Source organism: Euleptes europaea, chromosome 15 (genome assembly GCF_029931775.1).
Source record: "Euleptes europaea isolate rEulEur1 chromosome 15, rEulEur1.hap1, whole genome shotgun sequence".
NCBI lineage: Eukaryota > Metazoa > Chordata > Lepidosauria > Squamata > Sphaerodactylidae > Euleptes > Euleptes europaea.
Window position 1 is genome coordinate 28,417,588 of NC_079326.1, and position 26,502 is coordinate 28,444,089.

Here is a 26,502-nt window from a genome sequence, read left to right on the forward strand (position 1 = left end):
TTAGATCATCTGTGCTTCTGGAGGTGTTTTCCTACTAACTAGTGTATCACTGCAGTGAGAAAGAAAAGCATCACCATTATGTCTGTTTGCAGCAAATCAAATTCTAGCGCACTCTGTTATTTTTAACTTGATTAACTTCACTGACTGTCAATCAACAGTATTTCTTGGGTGGAAAAAGTACATTTGATCTACTATTCAGGGAGGGGCCATGGCTCAGTGGTAGAGCATCAGCTTTGCATGCACAAGTCCCAAATTCAATCCCTGGCATCTCCAGTTAAAGTATCAGGTAGTAAGTGATGTGAAAGACGTCTGCCTGAGACCCTGGAGAGCCACTGCCAGACAATACTGACCTCGATAACCAAAATTCTGATTTTGTGGCTTAATGTGTTCATATGTGTAAATCTGGTTTTCAATTTTGGTTGATAAGAGGTTCAAAATTCAGTTCTGCTGTAAGATTTCTACAGCTGCCCTGAAGACTGTTATACAATTTTAAAGTAACTGGATATAGCTATCCTTTAATGTCAAGCAAATATACCTAGCTATATTTTAATGTCAAGCAAAAAACACACGCAAGCCAAGAGCAAAAAATAGTACTGAGATAAACATTTGACACCATCTGGAATAGGAGAAAAAAATATTTAACACACGGGGACATGAAAAAGAACCTTATTTTTCTCACCTCCCATCAAACCTGTGCTTCAAGAAGTCAAAGAGGGCTTTCTGCATCATGTCTGTCACCTTGTCAGGGATGAGGAAGATGGAAGAAAGAAGATTGACAATAGAGAGAGAGAGAAGCCCAAAGTAAGAAAAAAGCTGAAAGTAAGGACATTGCCCTTTACACCGTTAACAAACGTTTGCACTGCAATGCTGCCCACAGGTTAGCTCTCTTGGACTGTCAGATCATTTATAGCTGTACTGATACAATTAGACATTGCAGCAAGCGACTGCAGGTTCTCTGATTCATCCCAACATTTGCAAGTGGATGACCACCCAAGTGTTGTTTGCTCTGCTATCATCATCTACACAAGAATAGAACAGGTTTAGCAAAATGTGCTGCCAATCCATCCCTGTTATATATATTATATCGATCCCCAAAGCTTGCAAGAAACTGGAGTTTAAGGGGTTGGGGGGCAGGATTTGGTCTGACTAGGATCTTTAACCTGTGAAGAAGGAAGGGGGGGAGAGATCAAGATATTAATTAAAATGAATTAAAATGATTTTTCTGAGAGTTCTATTAATTGTCACCCTTAGAGGGTAATAGCAGGGTTTCACCCTTTTCACAAGATGTGCCCTCAGTATGAACAACCTCAGAGCATCTGCTGTTCTTGCAGGCACTTGTTTCTGTTTCAGAAATGCTGCTTTTGCAAGTACAGGCTTTATTTTTTTGTCTGAAGTATAATAATTAAAATTATTACAATATTATCTACTTCTTTTATTTATGATGTGTGTGTGTATATATATATATATATATATATATATACTTTCTATAGATGTGTCTTTCTGTCATCACTGCATATGGGGCTTATTTTATTTTTATAAGAAACCCCTGCAAAAAAAAATTAGGAGAAGAGGAACTTAGACTAAGATCTTGCTATCTAAGTACAGCATTCTATTCACGATGCCTCACTGGCAGGTCTTTAATATGTATTACGGGTTGGATCCAATGTGTCCATTTCGCTAATGGTGGAGCCTTCCTTTGATGCAAGAAGCATCCCATGGGCAGAAGAGGCACGTCCTGTGCTCCTTCCGCTAGCAAAATCTGGCTCCATCTTTAGCAGAACAAAAACATCGGATGCAATCCATGTTTACATTTTCTTTTAATTTCCCCCCTATATATATTATCTTCCAATAGTGAAATATATCTGGTGCAATAAAGGAAATTTTTAAACCAAAAGAGCTCCATATCTATGAGATAAAAGTATAATAAAACAATCAATGTGACTATAAAACTTCCTTTTTATTTCAGGTAGCAAAGCAGTTCAGGGATGTTCGTCGAAGAGATGCCAAGCAGGAAAATAGGTCAGTTGTGTGGATCAGTGGGCTGGAGAGAGGAGAGACAAGGGAATGAAATCAACTCCTTCCTTCAGCCGAGCTGCACTTGGAAGGAGAAGCGATTTCACCCTCTTGTCCTTCCTCTCTCCATCCCCACCCCAGTCTATACAGCTATTCCTCCATTCTGGCCCCATGACCTTGGGAATGATCTTTCCAAGAGTTGAAAGGGGCTGTGGGAACAGAGAAGAACACAGGAAAAGTCCACAGTCCATACATGGAGTGGCATGATACATGTCGGCTTTGGGACACCTTCATTTGAGGAGTCACGTTAGTAGGTCTCCTGAGGATTCATACCATAAAACTCAAATCAGGTTTTTCTCCGTACATACCTCTTACAGAGAATGAGAATTTATGGGCCAGTCCTTAATACATATTTTTAAATGAAATCAGGTGGGCTTTTAACTGAACAAGGTGTATAAGGCCTATTAAAGCCGACACAAGCTTGAAGGATATATTTTATCCCTAAGAAAAAACACAGCGTTAATTTAAAAGCTGATACTGAGAATTTTGCTCACTGTCGCTTCATAACAACCAATACAATAATTTTCAGTCATGGTCTTTGGTTTTTATCCGTGACCTCTTCGGGTCTATTTAGAAGTATAAACTTCATACATGGGAAACATCTGATATTATAATGTCTATATTATAATCCAGCAGCCTAATCCTATCTACAACTTTATCTCTACAGCCCAGAAGATTGAGAGAATGAGGAAATTGGATTAGGATTAATAGAAATGTTTTGGGATTCTTCCAGATGATAAACATACATTTCACCTGGATTTTATCTTTAGTATTACATATGCACTAGCCTATGTTCAGCACCAGCACAATACCCCACCTTTAGATAACGTACATAAAGAAAAAGAGGAAGCCTTGCTATGGGAGATAGCCATGTTGCTGTTCAAAACGTCTGTTTTTAATTTAGCATTACTGGGTGAGCATTTGCAAGGGAAAGGAATACGCAATTTGCAAGGGAATGCAATCGGTTAGATCCAGACTAGCATTTCCACAGGTGCAAAGATTTCCACCCAGGGGGTGTGACTTTCTCGCCCCCACCTCTGGCATCCCAAGATGCCCCAAAAATCCTGCTTCTGGAAGACAGGGAAACTCCAGGAACAAAATTGTGTGTGTGTTTGTGTGGGGTGTCCATGCTGCCACAAGAGAGGGGGGGGGGTACCTAAACTCTGCTGGTGCTAATCCTTGGACCCACAGAAAAATGTCAGCCTGGATCCAAGTCTTTGGGGTAAATGGGATAGTGTGCCCCCCCACAGTTATAATTTATTATTATATTTTTTTGAATAAATAGCTGGAGATTCCAAATTCCATGCATAATGCCAATAGTGGAAGGGGAAAATTAACTTAAGTCATCTCTCTGCCTACCAGTTCAACACTGCATGTAACTTCACAGCCATGCCCAATGCCTTGGCTGGGGAGGGGTGGGATATAAGTCAAACAAACAAACAAACAAACACACAAACAAACAAACTGGACCTGTTCTTTTACAATGAATTACAAATTTTTACAATTAATTACAATAAATTAATAGCACATCTAAACCACACTAATACAAACAGAAGTTTTGAATCTACAAAATTACAGAGAGAAAATATTTAAAATATTTAAAAGACTTAAGGTGAATTAAATTTATTGTTCCAGAACAATATAAACACAATGACATTTTCAACCAAATTGTTTGCTTGAAGTACAATCTGCTAATTATGCCGGAACAGTTTCAAATAGCTTTTTTTACCTAGCAGGGCTCAAAAATCAGAAGTGAGACTAGCTGGAGATAAAAGAGCCTCAGAGCAGGGATTTGTAGGAGACAATTAGTGGACACAGAAAGGGATTAAGCACCCTTCATGCCCAGCTGCTTATATTCTCTACACGTGCAATCCTGAACGGGGGAGCCAGAGCCGCATAGGAGCCGGCATGACCCCCACACCTGCGTCCGTGCCACTTTGCAGAAATCGGACAGGAAGGGCAGAGAGACCAGAGCAGTGGCGATAAGTATGTTAATAAACTTCTCTTTTCTGAACACAAGGATTCCCACTCGACCAGTCTCTGTTTACTGGTTGTCAATAAAAGCTGTCAATAAATTTTTGGCCTTTAGGTAGGGCTGCCATGCATTAGCTGGCAACCAGCTGGGGGTGGAAGGAAATGATATCACATCAATTCACTTCTGGTGAATACCTGGACATGACATCACATCGTTGATGTGATGCTGACAGGACGCTGTTCGAATCCTAGATTATCACGTTGGTGACATGATGTCCCTTCCGAGTATTTGTTTTAAGTGGCCTCAAGCCACTGGCACAACGCAAACATTCCACAACTTTTTCTCCACTGCTGCGCCAAATGGCAGGGGGCAAAGAAGACAGTTTTCCTACCTTTAGGCCATGATCTAAAGTGATTCATGTATCATTCAGATAAATGAGTATATTGTGTAACTCTCCTCCACCCCATGACCCAGGGCATTTTAATGCATTTTAATGCCATTAAAATAAGTGGCAAACATGAAATTCAAATTTCAAATACCTTTATTGGCATAGTACAATTTACAGTATATAAAGGATAAAAGTTAAAGTAAAATAAAATTAATATAAATCATTCCTTAAAGTTGTAATTCTACTTTCGACTAGATTCCCATTGGTTGACTGCTATCGTTAGAAATTTTGCCACATTTTTGGTTATCTCGGGATCCTTATCAGCTAATAGTTTGTAAAGTATTTCCATGTTATTTGAGGCAAACATGAGCAAGTCTGATCTTATCCCTTTATTCCTCTATCTTTTTGTAAACCTTCTGCTTAAAAAACCCCCACTGTTCATTATAGGATACATGCGCCCCTGCCTAGCAGGAACTATCTTCTGTTTTATTAATGACTGTATGATAACTTTTAATGGTTTTGTTACTTTTAGTGCTTGTGACATTAAATTAAAAAGGTGTCTTTTAAAGCAGAGAACCCAAACTTTACAAGGGCAAGGCCATCTACTCTGCATACACATTTTTTTTTATTCCCCTTATCCCCTTTCATTAAGAGTGGGCTGGACATTGTGCCTATTGGCCTATATTGGAAAGGCTAAATATTGATTAATCTCTGAAGAGACCTCCAAATTTTTAGACACAGGTTTAGACAGGCAGTTACTACAGTCAAATCATGGATTATACATTTCGCTTAAAATATTTTGAAGATGGCAAGAAGATTCAGTTCAATAGAAACAAGTCAAAATGTGTACCTCATAGCCTTTTAGTGAGGGGCCAACTAGGACAACAGGCCTCATGGATGGTACTACATCATAGGGAGGAATATGCTCAGTCTGAAAGAAAAAAATGTCCAGTAAGTGTAATAATCTTGAACAGACTCTATATGCAAATTCTAGCAACTATAAGATAGAATTAATATACTTACCACTTTCTGTTTCTGTTTTGCTGAAAGGTAAAATAAATATTTTGTTTACTTATAAAGCAATCATACAAGATGCAGATAGACACATTTAATACAACTGTAGCCAAAATAAGTTGAAGACCAGTATTAGTGAACATGAATCTGAACATCAGCTTTCCTCCAAAGGGGCAGTGCTATTTAATGAATGCATTCAGTTACTCATTCCTTTCACAAGAATGGGATTACCATTTCAAGATCCCACTCTCAACCCCACAGAAATACTGCTGTCAATTAAATCTCCCTTAAGTATCCTTAGATATCTGTTATCTATTATTTCCCCCTTAACACTGGCGCCATTTATACACTTCGCCATGGATGGATCCCCACATACCTGGGGGTCTCTGTCTAAACCAACCATGTGAAAAAGACCAATTATGTATGTCTTTCTCACAGGGCCAATATTTTTTGTGAGAAAGATACACACAACCAAGCTCACAAACTTGATTGGGTTTTATAGATACAACCTATACCCATGTGTGATTTTGCTCATGGAACAGCAGCTCCCACATGGATGGAACAATGCTTAAAGGGCACCTGTGCTCTCCTAGTACTGTGAAGCAAAAGTCAATTGTATGCAAGCTTGTTGGATGGAACTCAGCAAACATCACCTACAATCTTTCATTGGTAATAAAACAAACAAGAATTATTTTAACAACGTCCATTTATTTTAATAAGGCTTGCCCCTGAATCCTATATGAGTCTTGCTACCCAGCATGCGGGTTGTACAGTAGCATCACACAAAAGACTGTATTCAATATCACAATTCAAAACAACATTTCAAAGTTGTAATTATTTCTCTTTAAGAGGGCATGAAAACTCACCAGTGGAAGTGGGAGTAGCTCGAAACGTGCCAGACACCATTTCCCCAAGGCTTGAAGAAGAATTCCCACTTGATTTCCTACATTGTAAAGATGCCCCATTTAATACTTTGAGCATTGTCATGAAACTCAAAAGGCTTCAAAAACATTTACACCCTACGGAAGAATGCACAAATCCATAAAGCCATTCCATTCTTTATTTCATGGTGTAGATACAAAAGCGTAGAGAACTGTCCTAACAATAACAGTAGAAAACAGCAGGAGTCCAGTGGCACCTTAAAGACTAACAACATTCCTGGCAGGGTGTGAGCTTTCGAGAGCCACAGCTCACTTCTTCACATACAGCTAGAATGTGAGTCCATCTATCCTTAAGTAGAGAAGAGTGCATTAGACACACAATGGCAATTTAAACGTCAAAAGCATTAGCAGGTGTGATTGCTAATGTCATTTAATTCGTGTCCTATCAATAGACTAAGAGATCCACAATTTTAAAATGACTGTACAAGTGCCTACTTTAGTCACAGAGACACTACCCAGCAGTCCCATGGCATACTTAGTGAGGAAGGAAGTCTGGTTCACTAGTAAAGTATATGATTTGCAATCCCAGATGGGAAAGAGCTACTACTAGTCGAGGTAGACAACACAGATCTCAGTGAACGAAAAGTCTGATTCGGTATAAGACAGCTCAATATATTGAGTGGCATGAAAAGGATAGATCATCATCCTATGTCTGCACATACGTGCTGCCAATTTGCAACCAACTTATGGTGACCCAGCAAGGGGCTTTCAAGGCAGGTGAGAAGCAGAGGTGGTTTGCCTTCACCTTCCTCTGCAGAGTCTTCCTTGATGGTCTCCCTGCCAAGGACTGACTCTGCTTAGCTTCTGAGATCTGACAAGATGAGGCTATACCATGCCACCTTCCTTTCCCATCACCGTCCTACTGATTCCTAACTATTGAGCTGCGCACAATTCTCTACAACCTAACTCTCTACCACCGTAATCAATCAGTTTTGCTGTGCCCCAATTGTGCAGGAACACAGAACTGCATCGACTTCAGAAGTTGCATGCTTTGAGCTGCAAGGTTTGCATACAGGTGAAGCCCAACACTGCTTGCTCACCTATGGAAACAAAGGGCACTTAGAACACAGCCAATGCCATCCAGCCCAACCTAAATTTATCAAAGGGAATGGTGGTGGTCATCAATGCTCTTTAGAGGACTCTGACTCCGTTTTGAAACATTTCCCCTACAATTAACACCATGTCCATCTTTATAACTCCTTTCTTAGTCATTTCTGATATCTCAGAAAAGGTTAAATTAGTTGGCATTCAAATGCAGAACCAAAATTTGCCTTACCCTCCATGAAAACGCCCCCTCTTCTGCTCCTGCTGGATTCGGATGTTCTCCAACCGAAGGGGGCTTGGAATGAAGCCAATCTCGCAACCTTCTTTAACTAGTCTTCCTATCCACCAGTCATTATTATATTTCTGGAACAAAGATGTTGTTTATTGGAACAGTTCCTTGCGTCCTCCTTCTGAACACCCCTTTAACTTATCTTCTGCTAGCTCCCTACACTCCATATGTCATTGGCCATGCCATCATTCAGCCCAAACTGCACTCCAAAAGGATAATCTATCATGAATGACACACAAAGGCAAGAGAGATTTCTAACCAGGACAATGAAGGGAAACGATTGGAATAGGATGTTACATCCTTCAATAGCTTTGTCAACTCCGGTCACACAGAGTCAATACAAAGACTGAGGCAATGGACCATGTATTCTTCTCCTGAGCATTTGCATTAAGTTCTTAGCACACAGGTACACCTAAGTTAACATCTACTTTTGCCTGCCACTTATTGCATATAGCTTCCAATTCAATTCCTCTCCACATTCACACCTTTATCTGAGTTGTAAGCAGATTTTTCTAAGCAGATCTTAGAATATAACAAAACAGAGTTGTCTTCCAAGGCTAAATAAAGATCACATCTGAAATCTCAGGACCCCCAAGGGGGGTCAATTCTGTTCCTTACACAGCTGATCTTTTTCTCTGCTTCAGGGCCCAGTTCCCCCCATACCTTAATCTGAAAATATCTCCTCTTCTTTCCTGTTTCCTTCCCCTCCCTGCTATATTGAAAACCTAAATTCACAAACTATAATGCAAATTAATGCTTTTAAAACTCTGCAGAGTGATAGTCTTGGAAAATATAAAATAATTTCTCATTAACAATTTTCAAGCATAAGAGGCATATGGAAAGAGAATAATGGGAAAGATAGCAGAGATTAGACCACTAACACCGATAGTAGGGGGAGCTGTAGAGTTTTGGAAACAAAGAAGAGACTCCTAAGAGATATTGATGAAATTCAACACAGAAACCGGTTCTGGGATTGGATTACAGCTGCAGCTTGAATCATACATTCCTTAGCTGATAGGATAGGTGTTTATAAGGGTGTTTCACGGCATCTGGGAAGTGGGCTACTAGATTTCTTTAGTAAGCCTGTATTTTTTTAAAAAACCCACTTATTCTAATTTCAAAGTTGACTTACAACAATGTAAAGCAAAGTTACTTTCATTACCAAAACACCTTCCATATGTTCTTCAAAGCATATCACAATCTTCAGCGTAGGTGGAGGGAGAACATTTCCCTCCTATTGGTTGCTGTGCCCAGAATGTTTATGCATTGCCAATAATTGTTGTCACTTAATCTGTTTTAAAAATGCATAATACATTGTCCTACGGGTGACGGATGAGATGTCTTGAATGTGGAGACTCATCCATTCTTGCTGACATTTCAGCCCATAGCCAAAGTGACCTTGCTTGAAGTCCAAACTAGGCGTGAAACACAACTGAGTGCATCTTCCTCCTGTTCCCTCCCCCCCGCCCAAGATTTTCTCTGGAAGTGTTTTTTTAAAACACTAATAACAGCCTTACAAGACTTTAAGTTTCATTGGTATGATGTGGAAGGAAGGATTCCTTACTCTTTTCTGCAAAAGACAGTACACATGTGTGTACAAAAGACAGTACACTTGCGGCTATTTCAGAGCAGAGAAACTGATACAGCTATATGGTGCTTTAATTCACAACAAAAGCAAGATATTACCTTTCCTCCAGGATAGCTAATATCCTATTAAAATAAGCGTGTCATTAAAATTCCTAAAGCAGGACACTGAACTTGAAACAGGGAGAGAAAGGGTGGAAGGACATCTTCAGCAGCTGCATCATTTTGCTGAAGACTTTGGGCTTCCCCCCTTCCTATTCAAGTATCTATAAAGTGTGAGTGTGGCCAGAGGCACAAGCCTTTGGGCACACACTGAAAGGCTCTTGGCCCTTTGGCTCTTAGCTCATCCCTCACAGCCCAGGACTTCCAAGGAGTCAGCACAAGAGTCCAGGACCAGCCCAAGATGTTGTTCGTTGTTGTGGGGCTGCTTTGTTGTTTCTAGGTTGTTAGGTTTTGGAGGGCTGAAAGCCAGTTTGAATCCCTTTGGGGAGAAACGCTGGGTAGAATTACTTAACTAAATGAATAAACACGCATCTAAAAGGAGTCTGATCATTGTGGTAGAATGATATTGCAGGGATGTCATTCCATGTATGAAGCCATCAATCCAAAGTGGCATCCCATGTCATTCTGCCTATTTCAACCACACCTGACATACTTGTGCAAGAGGCTATCCAATCACTTCATTTAGCCACTGAATTCTTTAAAAGATCATGTTAAAGATTCCTTTGACTGAATCTCAAAGAATTTCAGGCTGAAACAGATAGCCTTAAGAGATAAGTCTCTTTGCCATTTAACATTTTGATCAGGATGAATATCCTGGGATGCCAACTAATCAAATACTATGCTCTGTGCAACCCTGGCTGCTTTCCAGCTTGGGCTCCGTGTCGTGTATGGCTCAAAAGCTAACTTGCTCAGGCTCCAAGCTATTGCAGGGAAGAGGAAAAATTTCATTGCACAGTTACCTCTTTAATGTGTAGAAAATCCTTGGCGTCGAAAGAGATGGCAGTGCTTGGCACAGGAACATCTTCATCCAGTGCGCCACAGTAGCTCACATTAGTCTTAACAGCGAACGCTACCGGTTTTGACTGAGAACAAAAATACGTACATGTTATACATGGGAAGCAGTACCAGCTTATGCAAGGGGGTAGGGGGGATGGAGGCGAGACAAAGGGAGATATTTGGTTTCCAAGATAGATACATTCTACAAGTGAGAGGCAGTAATTTAGGAAGCAAAGGCTTTAGCACTCCTCCCAACAGCGGCTGGTTCAGGACCTCCCTGTGACTCGTGACTGAGGCTGCATTTGTGAAGCCTGAAGGGGCCTTCTACAAAATTAGCACAAGGCTACCTGAAACCACAAAGCTGACCTTGAATCAGAATTAACATTTCAGCAAGCTCATCCCAGGCTGCTTCAGTAGCCACAGAGTGATTTTGAAGTTTCGTTCCCTCTTCAATTTTACAACTGTACACATCACCAAATTACAATAAACAAAAAAAAGGGGGGGGGGAGGGAGAAGACCCAACCTGAAAACCAAAAGTTGGGTACCCAAAGGTTGGGTGGGAAAAGGTAAAATAATATTATATAGAAATATATTTATTTTATGGCGCTTATATCAGGGTTAAAAACATTAAAATTGATAAAACAAAGCACAATGGCAACTATTAAGGTTGATAAAACTTAAACCACACACCACGTGCATTTCGGCCAACTGGCCTTCATCAATGGTCAGATACAATCCCATATAATGCACACATAAACAATATACAAATGTATCACAATATATAAACAGAATTATGAAAGCCCAGGTATGTGTGTAGGGGTATATATCAATTTTCAAATCTGAAAGTCCACTAAGGTGGAATACCTGCAAGTTGTTCTACTATGGGCTATATTAGTTTCCCATACAGAGTGTGCATGCTCATATCAAACTGATAAAAATCACTGAATTACTCCACACTTGGGTCACTCCCGACCGAGTATGTGAGCTGGCTCTACTGCAACTCATGAGGGCTGTTCAGAGGTTGCAGCCTGGGGAGAGCAAGACGGAGGGAGGAGCAGGATCATGCTCACCGGTTGTTCTGTGTGTCTCCCCCCCCCCCAGCTCATTCAGTATAACTGTCAGGCATGGCCTGAGTGAGGAATGTTGTGGTTTCTCCAGGTGCTGGCCAAGGCCAGCTCTAGCCCTGCAAACAACGTGTTTAGACTGAACTCTGTGGGAATGCCGGTAGAAGCCTACCTCCCTGACAACTCCTGGGAGGGGGGTTGCCATGGCATCCAGATCTACCCCGATTTGCCCTATGCTCTTCCATATATGCCCTGTACTGTGCTTGTAGTTTTCATTAGTGTCCATTTGACTCTTAGCTTCAGCAAACCTGTGGATTTTCCAATAAATCAACTCTCTTTGGACTGCTTGTCTGTGGATGTCTGCTTATGGGATTATCATGGGACTAGAGCTTACAATAACTTGCAAACAAGAGCCTACGCATGAAAGTCTGGAATGCATGGTCAGCATTTGCCACTGGACCCAACAGAGTGGACAAAGCTTGCACAGATGCACTGATATATGTGTAGGCCCTCACAAGAGCCCCATGGTACAGAGTGGTAAGCTGCAGTATTGAAGTCAAAAGCTCTGCTCACGACCTGAGTTCAATCCCGATGGAAGTCGGTTTCAGGTAGCCGACTCAAGGTTGACTCAGCCTTCCATCCTTCCGAGGTCGGTAAAATGAGTACCCAGCTTGCTGGGGGTAAAGGGAAAAGACTGGGGAAGGCACTGGCAAACCACCCCGTAAACAAACCGTCTAGTAAACATTGGGATGTGACATCACCCCATGGGTCAGGAATGACCCAGGGCTTGCACAGGGGACCTTCACCTTTACCCTTTTACCTCACAAGTTATAGTGAAGATGTATAAAAGCTGGGATGGGGCCAGCTGGCATAATCCTTCTCACTGTCCATACTTTCACTCTCCCAAGATTGTAACTTCTCAACGGCCCTATCACAAAAAATTTAAAAGCGCGTGTGGTGATGCCACTGATGACGGCAGCATCCTCCCTTGAAAGTCCCGATTATTTCAAAAAATTAATTGACTTCACAACTGTGAAAATGCAGAGGAAGGGAAGACATGCACAAGACCTGGGCCCAAACGAATTCCAGTGCTTCTGGAACGACTCCCAAGAAAATCAGGAATAAGACAAGCATATGGAAAAGACCATTCACCTTGGTCTTTTCATCAGTTTTAAAGGCCAAGGGCAATTATGACCATAATTTCCAACTTGTACAACAGCGGCAGACATGACTATTCTCTATACATTCATTTAAGCTTTTCTGAAAGGATTTGAATTAACTGCTACATGCTGAATAACAAGAGATTCCACCAATCTGTATGAGTCAAAAGGACTTCCCATTTCTCTTTTGTGAAGTGGTATAGAAATGAGGATCCACTTTATACCATTGGTTCAGTTAACACATACAACTGTCCACAATGACCAAAAGTCATGTAGGTCTTGGACAGTCTATATGCAACACTTTCCCACATTTATGTGGCCTCTTCCTTCGGCACGTGCACAAATCTCCCTACAGCATTTGCGTGAAGTTTTATGCTTCTGTGTGTCTGACACTATATCATAATCCAATAGCGTCTCGTCATCGTCATTTGCACAAGCAAAAGGTTGTCCCAAGGATATTTTCAGGCAAGGTATTTTCCAGTGTGTACAGGTTCAGGCTCAGCCTCTTTTTAGTTCAATTTAAGACAGAAAGATAAAGAAGAAAAGAGAACCAAGAGCTGCATAAAGATTTTTGACAACCTATTTTCCAGATTTCCTGTTGTGTACTGAATATTTGCGATTTCCCTCAAGACAAGAAACCACGTTCAAAATGTGACAGAAAAGCTGAAAACCAGAAGGACAAAAAAAGAGAGGCTAGTATCTACTGGCTTTTTCTTCTGCTGTAAAGGGCAGCCCCCCCTTTTGATTGCAGTTTAAATAGAAAAGACTGAATTGCATCCCACAGGGGACTTCTGTACAAAGACTGTGACTTTCTCACCTTGCCCTGTCCCCATCGCTGCTCTTGGGGAACAGGGGACCTTTGGGAATAGCGGGGGGGGGGGGGGGTCAGAGGCCTGCAGCAGGAGGAACTGGTGAGAATCACCTTCCAAGCAGCAGGATCCAACCAACCCCCTAACTGGGAAAAACACATTTCAAAAATGTCCGTTATCATGTTAATAATGCACCACCCCCTCCCAGTAAATATGAGATCTCCATCAGCAAAGGTAGCTACTAGTTCCCTATTTAAACACAGTTTGACAGACCTGCCATCTGATCCCCATCCCTTTATCCAGCTTCTTTCTAGAAAGAAAGAAAACAAAAGAGGTACCTTTGCTCTTTCAAGCTGAATAGCGGCTTGCTGTTCTCTCTCCTGGCGGATTGCTTCCCTATCTTCTTCCAGAGATACATCAGAATCTGATGGTCTGCTTGTGTATGAATCTGCTGATCCCTAGAAAGAAAGGCCATTATTAACAAAATGGATGGATCAAGTACAGAAAGAAGCCAAATATGCACAAGTAATGACATGAATTAACTAGTTTTATCTTTGAGCTTTATGTATTGTTTCAAACGTAATGCTTTTCCCCTTGACTTTTCAGGGTTGTTTTCTTTCTCTTTTTAGATTAAGAAGCAAATTCAACAGAGGGAATTTTTTTTTTGTCAGAAACAGCAGGTCTGGTTATTGCCCTTTATATGTATGCATCATAAACTTAGCAACATTGGACACAGGGAGACAACTTATTACAAGACTGAAATCTCAGAAAGCCTTTGAATAAAGATCATCATCATCATCTTTTATTTATATCCCACCCTCCCCCAGTGACACCTTGCTCAGGGCAGCTAGCAACATAATTAAATACAATACATAAATACCTATAATTATAAACAATAAAAATAATTAAAAATGCTGAATGTTTACACTAATAAATCTAATCTAGTTTAAGGCGCCTAAGTAAATTCCCAACAGGGAGAGATATTCTTATGGCGACAGTAACAATATCAAGTCACAGGGGGAGAAAAAGGATCACAGCTTGACTTATCAAGGAGAGACAAGGACAAGAGGAACCAAAGGGAGATAGGATGGGGAAACAGGAAAAGAGGGGAAAGGAAGGGGAGAGAGGGAGGGGGGCTCCCCACTTAAAATGGGTTTGTCAATATTGCCCAGAAAGATGCAGCAATATTTTAGTACACTTGAGGAGCCTCTTCAACGGAGAGCATTTATGCTAGCACGACTCAATTCCTTTCCATCTAAGGTTTTATACGGGAGATTTACTAAGACTGCCTTCATCAGGAGGGTATGTCCATGTGGAACAGGCCAGCCAGACTCCTTACAACACATTATCTTAGATTGTCGTTTACATGGCGAACCCCGTAAAAAATTTATATTACCCTTAATCACCAAACCGCTAGCCTCTTACAGAACAACCACATGTCAATTCTTGCTGAACAACATTTCAACTGATGTTACAGTGAAGGGGCGGAGTTTTGGGCAGAAGCTGTTAAGGTTAAGATTCAAACTTAATTTTAATCTAGATATGTACTACCTGGTTATCTCTGTCCTTGTGTCTTGGGCGAGAGATTAGCATTTTAAAGACCAGCATTAGCTGAATCTGTGAGCGATTACTGTAAAAAAAGAAATGGCAACACTGCAGTTTTCTATTCCTATTGCTCTGGATATCACTGTCCTGTGGGCCATTCTCCTGTAGCCAAAGAAAGCTGAAGACATTCTGGGCCTCCAGTTTTGCACCAGCATTGGCCTGGTGCATATTAGCTCCGTCCACCATCTCTGAAATACCAATTTTTTTAAAAAAATTATCAGAAACATAATTTCATATAGGTATTGGAGCCAGTGTGGTGTAGTGATTAAGAGCGGTGGATTCTAAACTGCTGGACCGGATTTGTTTCCCCTCTCCTCCACACGAAGCGTGCTGAGTGACCTTGGGCCAGACACGGTTCTCTCAGAACTCTCTCAGCCCACATGGTAGTCAGGCAATGGCAAAGCACCTCCGACCATTCTCTTGCCTTGAAAACCCTACGGGGTCACCATAAGTCAGTTGTGACTTGATGGCCGTTTCCACCACCACATTGGAGTCTACCGGGCTGTGGACAGCACTCATACCATCAAGTGCCTGATGTGCATTTGTGTAGGACGGAAGGAAAAACACATTATTATTTATTTATTTAGTGCCGTCAAGTCAGGGTGTTCAAGGCAAGAGCCGTTCAGAGGGGGTTCGCCATTGCCTGCCTCGGCTTCATGACCCTGGTATTCCTTGGTGGTCTCCCATCCAAATACTGACCAAGGCTGACCCCGCTTAGCTTGTGAGATCCGACAAGATCTGGCTAGCCTGGGCTGTCCGGGGCAGGGCAGGAAGAATATACAGGAGCTTGAATTTGACAAGAGCAGGACTAATTATTTAAATCAGGGATGAGAGCCAGAGAAAATCTGGAATGACATCATGCCTCTCTAGGAATCGCCAGAAACATTTCCAGCAATTTCTAGAGAGGCAAGAAATCCTTTTTGGATTTTCTTTGTAATGTAACACAGGATGTTAACACTGTCATGCTGACAGCCCCCCTCCTAAGTCCCTGCCCCCCAGATGCCCACTAGTTGCCAGCTACTGGCAACCCAAGCTGAAAGTCAGAAACTGGAGGATGCAAGAGTGACAGAGCTGAAGAAAGAGATGGCAGCAGCAGTTCAGGAGGTGATTGGGAACTTTAGAGAAGAGGATCAGAGAGGATTAATTCCAATGTTACTGGCCCCATAAAAAACATACTGAAAAACACTTTCACCTGGTGGAATATCATTTTTTAATCTATTACACAGATGAGTTATAATATGTAAGAAAGATCCGCCATCTTGGTGTATCCCTAAGCACCCACAACTGTCAGGAATGTCGAAGGGCTAATATGCTGACTCTCCATATGCTATCTGGTGTTGAGCCATTTACCAACAGTGTGGTTCCTGTTTGAAGAAGAGTTGGTTTTTATATGCCTACTTTCTCTACCACTCAAGGAAGAATCAAACCAGTTTACAATCACCCTCCCTTCCCCTCCCCAAAACAAACATCCTGTGAGGTAGGTGGCACTGAGAGAGCTCTAAGAGAGCTGTGACTAGCCCAAGGTCACCCAGCAGGCTTCATGCGTAGGAGTGGGGAAACCAGCCTGGTTCACCAGATTAGAATCCGCCACTCATGTGGAGGAGAAGGGAATCAAACCCGGTTCTCCCGATTAAAGTCCACCGCTCCAAACCACCGCTCTTAACCACTAAACCACCCTGGCTCTCCACGCTGTTTGGAATTTATAACCACAATTTTTGGCAGTGGGCGGGGTGTGTATGTGTTTGAATTTGCCTTCAGATAAGACGGCACTGAAAAGCGACAACTTCTAGCAAATACAAGAGGTACTGAATCATATCACATTCCCATTATAACTATAATGTTTGAATGGGCTACAGGTCTTGTTCAGTCACATGTGCATTAAGCATAGAGAAGGCGTTTTTAAAAGCCATATAGCTGTATTCCCTCTTTTGAAGTATATCACATTATCTGCATCAGATAACAGAATAGACATGTACCATAAAATAGCCATGTTCCAGATAAGAGCTTTGGGGTAGGGCCGGTGGAAAGAAGGAGAGAAAAAATTGTGCATAAAATAACAAAGCTCTTTAACTGTGACTATAAGACCAAATGGGTTCCAAAGATAACAGCCGATTAATTAACGTCCATAAAGCACTTTGAAGACATAAAGGCCTATAAAAATGCCAGGGGTTATTGTGACTATTTTACTGGCTACCTATACTCAGCGGCAGCCAAAAGAAAAATTACAGCTGGAAGATAATAAATCAAAGAGAAGAATAAACACTTACAATATATAGCTGAAGAACACTGGCTTGCTTCCGAGCTACCGTTATACTACAGACCCAATGACGCTTTGGAAGCACACGAGATCTCCGAAGTCAACCATACTTCCCCAGTTCCACTTCACAGTCCCCCAAAACCATAGTTTTTATTTTACCAGAGAGGACGAGAGAGAACAGTATGTCTAGCTGTGGGTCAAGCATCTTTCGGCTGTGCCTTTTTTCTTGGATAAAGAGCGCTTCCTAGACAATAGGGCAGCATTGTCTTGTTCCGTGGCCTTAGCCTCACAGAACGCTGCAAGCATTCTGAATGCATCTCCGCTTTCCAGGACTAGCCTGGCATCATCCTTCCAATGGCCTCACTGGTCACGGTGCGTAGTAAAGGGTTCAAGCTTCTGGAAAGTTAACCCAGGGAAGGAACGTTGGGGACATCTTTGTGCCAGCTGAATGGGATCTGGGCAGAACATTTGTTGCTTCTCCATTGTGGGTATTCATCCTTAGGCAAGCATCAAAGGGCTCTTGGCCCTTGGCTCATAGACTGTGGCCCTGAGTTGGTCCATTGGATCTGAAACCAGTCCAGGAGTTGGATTTGTCTTATATATATTTTGTCCTTGCTTGTCTAAATTATATATTTCTGTTGCCCTGTGGGTCACTTTGTGTCACCAATGGGGGGCAAATGTGGGATGGAAAAATGAAATTAAAATTCAGAGGTGTTTATTTCTTTATAACTCAATCCATGAAATTAAGGCCATCGCTTTCTAGAATAACTTTCTAGAATAACCTGCAAGTTTACTGGCATTAAGGGTGGGGGGAAACCGTGTCTAAAAACCCACAATATACTGAGTAGGGATGTGTGCTCCAATATATCCGGTCTGAAAATATAGCAGAAAAATATTGGTATTTTTCAGGTATATTCAGGATCCAGATAGATATTCATGAATCACACAAATACTGGTATCCCCAATCCCAAATATTCCTGGAAATATTCAGGGATATCCAAGAATATCCAGGGCCAGCATTTTAAAGCGCCAAACTGTGGAGGGGCTTTTTTGTTTTGTTTTTTGCATTTTTGCAGGTTTCCCAGGCAACAGGAAGGAGGGGGAGGGTCACATGCAAATGGGATCACAGGTTAGGGGGAGTTTGTCAGGGCTCTGCTTGGAATCTCTGGTTTTACATTGTTGGGCTAGCACTCCCACACTGGCCCTGGGTTCTGCTTGGCTTCTGGGATTTGACAATGTATCTACTCGGCTAGAAATAGCATCCCTTTCCTTGCTTCAGTTTCTTTGGCTTGGATTCTCTGGTTTGCAACTGGATGTATTGGGTTTGCCACATTGGGCTGCAGTTCTGCTGGGATTTCCCAGTTTGATGTTTGTTCTGTTGGGCTTGTTGATTCTATTTGCATTGGAGGCTTTTGGCCAGTGGTTGCTGCTTGCTCGTGTGTGTTTGGCTTTTGGCTTGTTTGCCCTGGAGAAAACATGGAATTATTTTTTCCCAAAGGAAACAATGGAGTCAAGTAGGATGGCTGGGGGGCACCTTGTTCAAGGTCCCATAGAATTGGATCTGCTGATCCAATCTACTTGAAACTTGAAGGTTCTTTAGTGGACAGGCAGCATCAGCTCCATGGCAATTTTGGTGTCATTTGCTTGAAAAACAGCCACAACTCCCAGGAAAGATTCTCTATAGGGAATAGTGGACCCAAATAAATTCAGAATCCTGAAAAAAAAAAAAAAACGAATCCAGATACAAAACTGGCATTTGGGACCCAAACTACCTGGAATATTGATAATTATGCCCTCACCAAACTCCAGATCCCAAAAATACAATTTTTTTCTTTTGCCCTTCCGTAATACTGACACACCTATGGTTTCTTAAGTACCCTGCCTATGCACAAAGGCAAAGTATGAGGTACAGTTTTTCAAAAGTATCCAGTGTCAAGCACTCCCTTATTGACACTCAAGGCACAACATATTCAACTTCTCCAGTGTTCATCCACTGGGTAGCTAATTACTGTGTATAATTATTTGGAGCCTGATCCTGATCAAAGTATTGATGCAAGGGGGGAAAGCAACCTTGGGACTTCTGAAGGCACTGCACTAATGTCTCTTTGTGCGAATTCTTCCAGCCTGTCACTACCACAAGTGTTCATTTTGTCAAACAGACATTTCACACCTCTTCCCATAATATTCTCATTTCTGTAAAGAGACAATCTGGCTTTGCCTTGCTGTGTTTAATCCTCGCCATCTGTGGTTTGAAAGTGTGGCACCATCTTAAATGTGCGGCGCATAGCATGCAGAACACTGTATATAAAACTGCACGGAAGAACCAGGGCTCTTTCCACGCTGAGATCGGAGACTTTTTTTCCTGCACACAGCATGCCTCTGCTTTATTTGGGAGCTTCCACACAACGCTGTGCTCTTTCCACTGCAGGGGAGAAGGCGCCTGCCTCCTGCCCAAACATTTTCCCGCACCGAAACAGCACAGAGAAGGGAGGGAAGTTATTTCACTGTTTTTGCTATTCCACATGGAGTATTCTATTCCCCTGGAGAAGCAAAAACAGGGAAATCACTCCCCCCCCCAGAAGTGTTTTGGCACAGAAAATGGCGGGGGGGGGGGCAGTGGCTCAGTGATAGAGCATCTGCTTGGCATGCAGAAGGTCCCAGGTTCAATCTCCGAAATCTCCGGTTAAAGGGACTAGGCACGTAGGTGATGTGAAAGACCTCTACTTGAGATGCTGGAGAGCTGCTGCCAGTCTGAGTGGACAATACTGACTTGGATGGACCAAGGGTCTGATTCAGTATAAGGCAGTATTTAAGAGCCCTTCCTAACCACGGCAGTAGCATTCCAAGCCCAAACGGGCTCTGCTTTTTAAAAAAATAGCCATTCCCCACAGTTGCTATGAGGCTGTGGGAAACCCAGACCCAACTCTTTAAAACAAAGCAAACATCTAGTTTGGCCCTTTGTCTGGCAGTCTAACCACTACACCACGCGATAGACATGAACGTGCCTTTTCAGTGATGTTTGCAAGCATGTAGTGCGCCGGTCCTCAAACTGCGAGTGTGACGCTCACTTTTAAACTTACGCTGCTCTTCAGAACCCAGTCGCAAAGAAATTCCTCACTACTATTTTTCCTTCTCAACATGAAACACTGGAATTTCATGTCAAATAACATGGAATAAATTTATTTTTTTTCCTGTTTGTGTTTAGTGTTTATAAATTCATAGCGTTACTGAGCAGTAGGCCATGTTTCGTAGCCTTTTCAGACACTGCAGCGCAGAGCCCAAATTCGCTACCGAGTCTCTTAGAACCTCCTCTGCCAGCTCATACTGTTCCTTCACCTCCCTCCTGACCATCCTGCGAGAAAGTCGTGATCCGCTTTTGGGTTCTGACCCACAGTTTGGGTTCTGATATAGTGTAAAAACTTTGCAAGGAATATCCGGGGGGGGGGGGGGGAGAGACAACAAATATTCAGGGGGAAATGCTAAGGCATGTTGATGTTTTAAAGTACTATTATGTTTTTTTTAAGCATTTCGCTTTTTCTCCAATTCCCCCCCCAAGAAGTACCCCCCCCAATTCAGAGTTTCAAGATTTCCCCCCCTCTCTGCCCAAAGGTATTAGCCAAAAATCACACAAAGAACCATTTCATATTACTGTAAAAAGACAGCAGCCATATGCTGAAAACAGCTACTTGGCATGCTTTAGAAAGGCAATATTTCTATGCCAGATGCTCATCTAGAAAACGGTGTCAGCTACAGATTTTATACATGCCTGAAAAATAAAAATCTTTCCACTTTTAAACCAGGTCAAAGATCATCATACAGATTTTTTTTTAATTGCTGCAGCCGCTGCCACAGCACAAGGATGCTCACTACGTGACTGAAGGTAAGCTGTGTGAATGCAAGAAAATATTTTAAACAATATTTTCATTTTAAAAGGCATCCTGTAAAGCAGAGCTGCCTGAAATGGTCAAGAGTTATTATTACAGTCATGCATAACCTCTCTCCCTGACATTTTGTGGTTGGCTCCTCCTCTTTTGGCAGCCATTTTGTGGTTGCACCCACCACCCTGTGTCAGAGTTTCAAAGGTGTTTGCAGGCTTAAAAAACTTGGGAACTTCTGAACTAGATACTCTTTGACCGAAAGCCACTTTTCTTTGGTGGACTAAAAAGGCGATATGAAAACTCTTTCTGTAATTAAACAGCATTGATTCCATTAAAACACCTGATAGCAAAGATTCATACTGAGAGAAGAATTTTTTTTTTCCATTTCTAGGATTGTACACAATTATAGAAAGAAAGATGCCTATTATTAGCATTCAGCGCAAGTACCCAAGCAGATTTATTTCATGGGAACTTCCGCTTTTTTCCCATTGAAATGTGCTCATTCATGATTGAATCAGGCTCTTTAAACTCTTTCATTTCTTGTACAGCTGGCTAATTCCTCCAGCTGTCAGTTGACAAGAGAAGAATGTTAAATTAATATCCAGGAAGGGTTTCAGGAATTAAATACTGTACGCTTTAATGACTTGCAGGGATTATGTTATTATCTATCACCACAGGATACCTGGGCTGCTTTCAAGCAGTGTCAGCAGAAGATCCTGGAAGAGATGGATTTTCCAAACCTTTTCTTTCCTCCAGCAACCACCTGTTAGCCTGAAAAAGTCAATGCCAAGGATTTGGGGACCCATGTGGATGAAAAGCCACAATATGTGGGTGGCTGCACTGAGAAGGGGAAAGTAAAATCATCCTTCCTAGCCTCTTGTGCCAACAGAAAGGGTTATGTCCCCTGCTTTTTTCTCCTTGGGGCAACAACCTATGAGGCATGGATCTACCCAGGTCTCCCAACCATCAGCATTAGCTTTTTGAAGGTCACAGGTTGCTGCTGTGGGGAAGGGGGAGGTGAGGGAAGTCCACCTCTACTAGCAGCTTTCACTGATGCTACATAGAATCCAGAGCCCTCATTTACACACAACACAAAGAACAAACGGCATCGAAAATTTTAAGATAACTTCAATTTGTAGACTGAGTGAAGTTCAACTTGCTAATACTGCACCTTGCATTCAACTCTCCAATGGTCACAAACAGGGTGGCAACTGAGCTTATAAAATGTCAGGAATTATGCCCACAGCATGTATTGACCGGGAGCTAAACTAGACGTTACATCATCCACAGGCCCAACCTGTGGATGCTGAGACAATTTTAGAGCTAGACTCAGCCATTTAAAATGCTGCAAGGATCCTAGAGGAGGGCCTGTTCCAGCATTTGAAAAAAGGGGGGCACAACATCATCTGGTCCCTTTGTGCTGTAGGCCAACCAAGATCTGGCCCTCATGACGTTTTTTTAATGGCCGGTCAGCTCTAAAATAACAACCCAGGCCCAGAGGCATGGGTTTGGGAGGGCCAGGGGAAAGCAGGGCCAGGGACTGAGAGCCAGCAGCCTACTCCAGCCAAGCCTGTGGCATAGCCCACGGGGCAGGAGGGAAGGGAGGAGGAGTCCTCCAGAAGCCCAGTAGAAATAACAGGAGAGGAGCGAATCACTGCCCTTCCACAGGGAGAGGCTGAATACACCCAGAGAAGGGGTGAGGCTATTTGGACTTTTAAAGGCAGAGAGAGAGGGAGAGAGATAAAGATGTTGGTCCAGGGAACGGAGAAGGAACAAGATAGAGCAACCCTCTCCCTGTCCCCTTTCTGAGGCATGGGGAAACCCGCGGAGTTGCACAGCAAGACGGCTGAGGGACAGACTGTAGAGTTGGAGAAGGGGGAGCCTCAGACTTGGTTCCCAGGCCAGAGTCTTTTCTCAGAGGCCAGAAGGCATCCAGCATTTTCCAATCACAACATCATTTTCCTTAAAAAATAAGATGAAGACAGCTTGCCACAAGTTAAGCAGTAGTTATGCAACTTCACTCAGTGGAGAAACGTTCCAGGAATATCACTATAAGGTGATTTATGCATGGTAGCTTTAACCTCCTTTATTCCCTGTTTCAGCCAGGATCAAATTTTTGGGTATGCACGTTACCTCATTCCTTGTTGGCTCAATGCTGCTTCAACGCAAAACAAACCCGGCTTTTCCCATTCCTCTTCTTGCCCGAATTAAACCGTGGATCCTGGCTCATTCCGGAATCACAGTGCGAGCGTACAACTTTCTCAAGTTGAGCCTTCCAAACCCCTCTTCAAGGGAGACTGCTTTTCTGTATTCATGCCTCCATTAGCACACAGTTTCGTCCCTGATCATTCCAGCCAATGCATACAGTTTCCCCCTACCCGGGTTACTTTGATCCTGGCTGAAAAAGGGAATAAAGGAGGTTAAAGCGACCATGCATAAATGACCTAAGTTTCCTTTGGGTGAGAGCACGCTGGAGGTTTATGATGTATTTGTAACCTTTGTTTTATTTGCATATATGCAAGCAGAACATAGCGCAGGACAAATGTATTCTTATAAGCAGACAGAACAGCTTGTATCACATCGTCAGAGAGTAATTTGTGCCATTTCCCAGAAACTCACACACACTCCTCACCGAACTTTTCAGCTAAGCTAAGCTAGAAACTCTCCACAACACAGAATCTGCAAAAGCTCATTTCACTCCCACACAGACACCCTGCTGAGCACTTCTCCCACCCCTGCAGGTGAATTAGTCATTCAGGGGATCCACTGTAGTGATGAAGAGACATTAACAGTCCTTTGCCACAGGCCCTAACCACTCATTCACACAGATCAAACGGCCAACTCGCGACAGTACAAAAGTACAACGCAAAACCATGAGCAAATAATAAAAGCATGAATCACCTCTGGTGGGTATATCCAGAGATGGAAATCTATAAAATTGAGGTCACTGCTGAGAAAGGTACCCCCCCAACATGATATGAACGAGCGAGTGAGTGAGGAGGAGGATCCGTACGATGCTGTGCTTTGAGCAGGGTCAGCCAAACCTTTTGGTCTGAGGACCACACTGAGAAATCATTAGAAGGGCTGGGAAGTGGTCTTTTTTTCCATGCTGCTGGCCCAACAAAAGTAGCCTTCGGCAGCAGGGAGGATGGGTCCCCGTTGTTTACCCTCCTCACTGAGAGACCCTGCTGAGATGGATGCAGTTATGGGGGAAATGGAGGTCCATGCAAGGGGAAGCCAGGCACTGGGGCTCATCGGGCTGAGGTGGCACTGGCCAGGGCTGCTGTGATGTCCCAGGAGAGAGGGGGAATGGAGTGGTTGGGCTGTGGGTCAGGGGAGATCAGGGACTGGGTGACCTCCTGGGGTGGTGGATGCCCCTGGCTTAGAGCATCAAACTAGGATAGGCTTACCAGGTCCCTTTGCTCCACCGGCGGGAGCTCTTCAGCAGCATGCGATGCACGCGACTGCCTAGCACTACGCACCTACGTCACTTCCGGGTTTACTCGGAAGCGATGCGGACGCTCTATCAATCTCTGCCAAAACTCTATGGTTTCGGCAGAGGTTGCTAGAACATCCCCGTCACTTCCAAGTAAACCCAGAAGTGATGTGGGCGCGTCTCGCGGGCAAACGCACTTGCGTTGCCCGCCAGCCCTCAGGTGGTCGGCAGGTAGCCCAGTGGATTGGTGGGATTTTACCCGCCACCACCGGGCACTTGGCAACCCTAAACTAGGATCTAGGCAACTTGGCTTTAATTCCATGGAAGATTTCCACAGACAAAAGGGGTGGTGATCTGCTCATATCCCCCTCCTGCTGCAGGCCTCTGATTGCGCCCCCAGACTAAGGGAACCAATTCCATTGGGAGCAACATTTCAAGGGGCATTTTGAGCTGCAGCAGGAGGCTTGGAAAATCCACATCAAGGTTGGGAATCCCTTTATTTCATGGAAATTTCTGCAGGATCCAAGCCCCAGTCTCAAAGATCCACTCTTCCATTGGGTTTCCAGGTCCCTCTTCACCACCGACAGGAGGTTTTTGGGGTGGAGCCTGAGGAGGCTGGCATTTGGGGAAGGGAGGGACTTCAATGCCTTAGAGTCCAATTGCCAAAGCGGCCATTTTCTCCAGGTGAACTGATCTCCATCGTCTGGAGATCAGTTGTAATAGCGGGAGATCTCCAGCTAGTACCTGGAGGTTGGCAACACTACTCTTCCATGAAACTCACCAATCATTCTCCTTCAACCTTGGCTATCTCACAGGTTGGAGGTGAAGATAAAGCAGGGAAGAGAAAACCATATACAACACCCTGTGCTTCTTGGAGGAAGGGTGGGTGAAAAATATACTACCTAGACTACCTAGGCTCACATGAGGCAAATTTTCCACTCACTTTAAATTGTAGTATTAAGGCCATATAACATCCAGGTCATGCTATACTCTCTGACATGAATAACCTGTGTCGGAAGGCCTGCTTTCTAGCATCTGACCAAGGCCTATTTTGGTCATTTATGATAATAAAAGGATGTGGGTGTCATCAGAAGATAAACTAGGAGTTTCAAAATTAGCCACCAGCTTTGGGATGCTCTGGAGCTGCCGTGCCAAAAATGAAGGGAATCGGAACCTACTAGCTCAGATGATCTCCCAAACATCCTTGCGCTATTTGCAATGGAAGCAACGGTTTACTCACTAGGAGCCAGGAAGGTAAAGGCAGGGTGGAGAATATCCCTCCTTTACAAAACGAAGGGGGCTGAACAACTTCTCTGAGCTATGCATCAAAAATCACTCCTTTCTCTGCGGCTCTGTAATTCCTTAATCAACAGTGGTCTTGGCAACCTCTGAAACTCTTCAAGGTGGCTGTTGAGCACAGAAGCAGGAGGCCTGTTTGTAAAGGAAACAAAACAGATGTGCCTAAGGCATGCATGCTTTCCTGCAGATGTAGTTTAAAGGCCAAAATGGTGCTGGGGAGGGGGGGTGCTACTCACAGCTGCTGTCACAATAACCAGGTGAAACGGCACCACAACGGCAACAAATCTGCTTCAGCTTTAAATAGCTGACAGATACCACCTGTATAATAAAAGTACCTCATACCTCCTGTTTACAAACAGTAAAGTTGTCCCATTGGGAGCCACAGCCATTGCAACTCCAGGGCAATCTCTTTCAAAATGAACAGTACCTGCCTAAATTGACAATATCTGTGACAGCCTCTCCATTAAGTAAAACAAATCCGCATCCTGTGTCTTTACTGCAGTTCAGAAGCCTGAGAGGAGAGTCCACAACAAGGCCCACAAACCACCTTCAGGTGACGCACCGGGCAAAATCAGTGTGACTATTGCCTTCTGAGCAGTTCCATCCTTTCAAGCATAATAGAAGGCATCCAAAACATCTTTGCTGTTGTTCATAACCAAGTGTTTGACAATTGCACCAAGCCAACAA

The 26,502-nt window shown here is 43.0% G+C and overlaps 1 protein-coding gene across 3 annotated transcripts in view; it reads right to left on the reverse strand.

The window, feature by feature from the left end:
• The window catches only part of CACNB4 (calcium voltage-gated channel auxiliary subunit beta 4), a 171,088-nt gene that overhangs the window by 23,778 nt on the left and 120,808 nt on the right, over positions 1-26,502 (reverse strand). For all 3 annotated transcript variants that reach the window (XR_008933806.1, XM_056861652.1, XM_056861653.1), the window contains 7 exons: positions 13,679-13,798; positions 10,271-10,393; positions 7,668-7,798; positions 6,317-6,393; positions 5,460-5,479; positions 5,287-5,367; positions 680-738 (listed from right to left, as the gene is read on the reverse strand). Coding sequence is in view for 2 of the 3 variants with exons in the window: in XM_056861652.1 (XP_056717630.1) it covers positions 680-738; positions 5,287-5,367; positions 5,460-5,479; positions 6,317-6,393; positions 7,668-7,798; positions 10,271-10,393; positions 13,679-13,798 (611 nt within the window). In the remaining variant the exon portion in view is untranslated. The remainder of the gene's footprint in view (positions 1-679; positions 739-5,286; positions 5,368-5,459; positions 5,480-6,316; positions 6,394-7,667; positions 7,799-10,270; positions 10,394-13,678; positions 13,799-26,502) is intronic.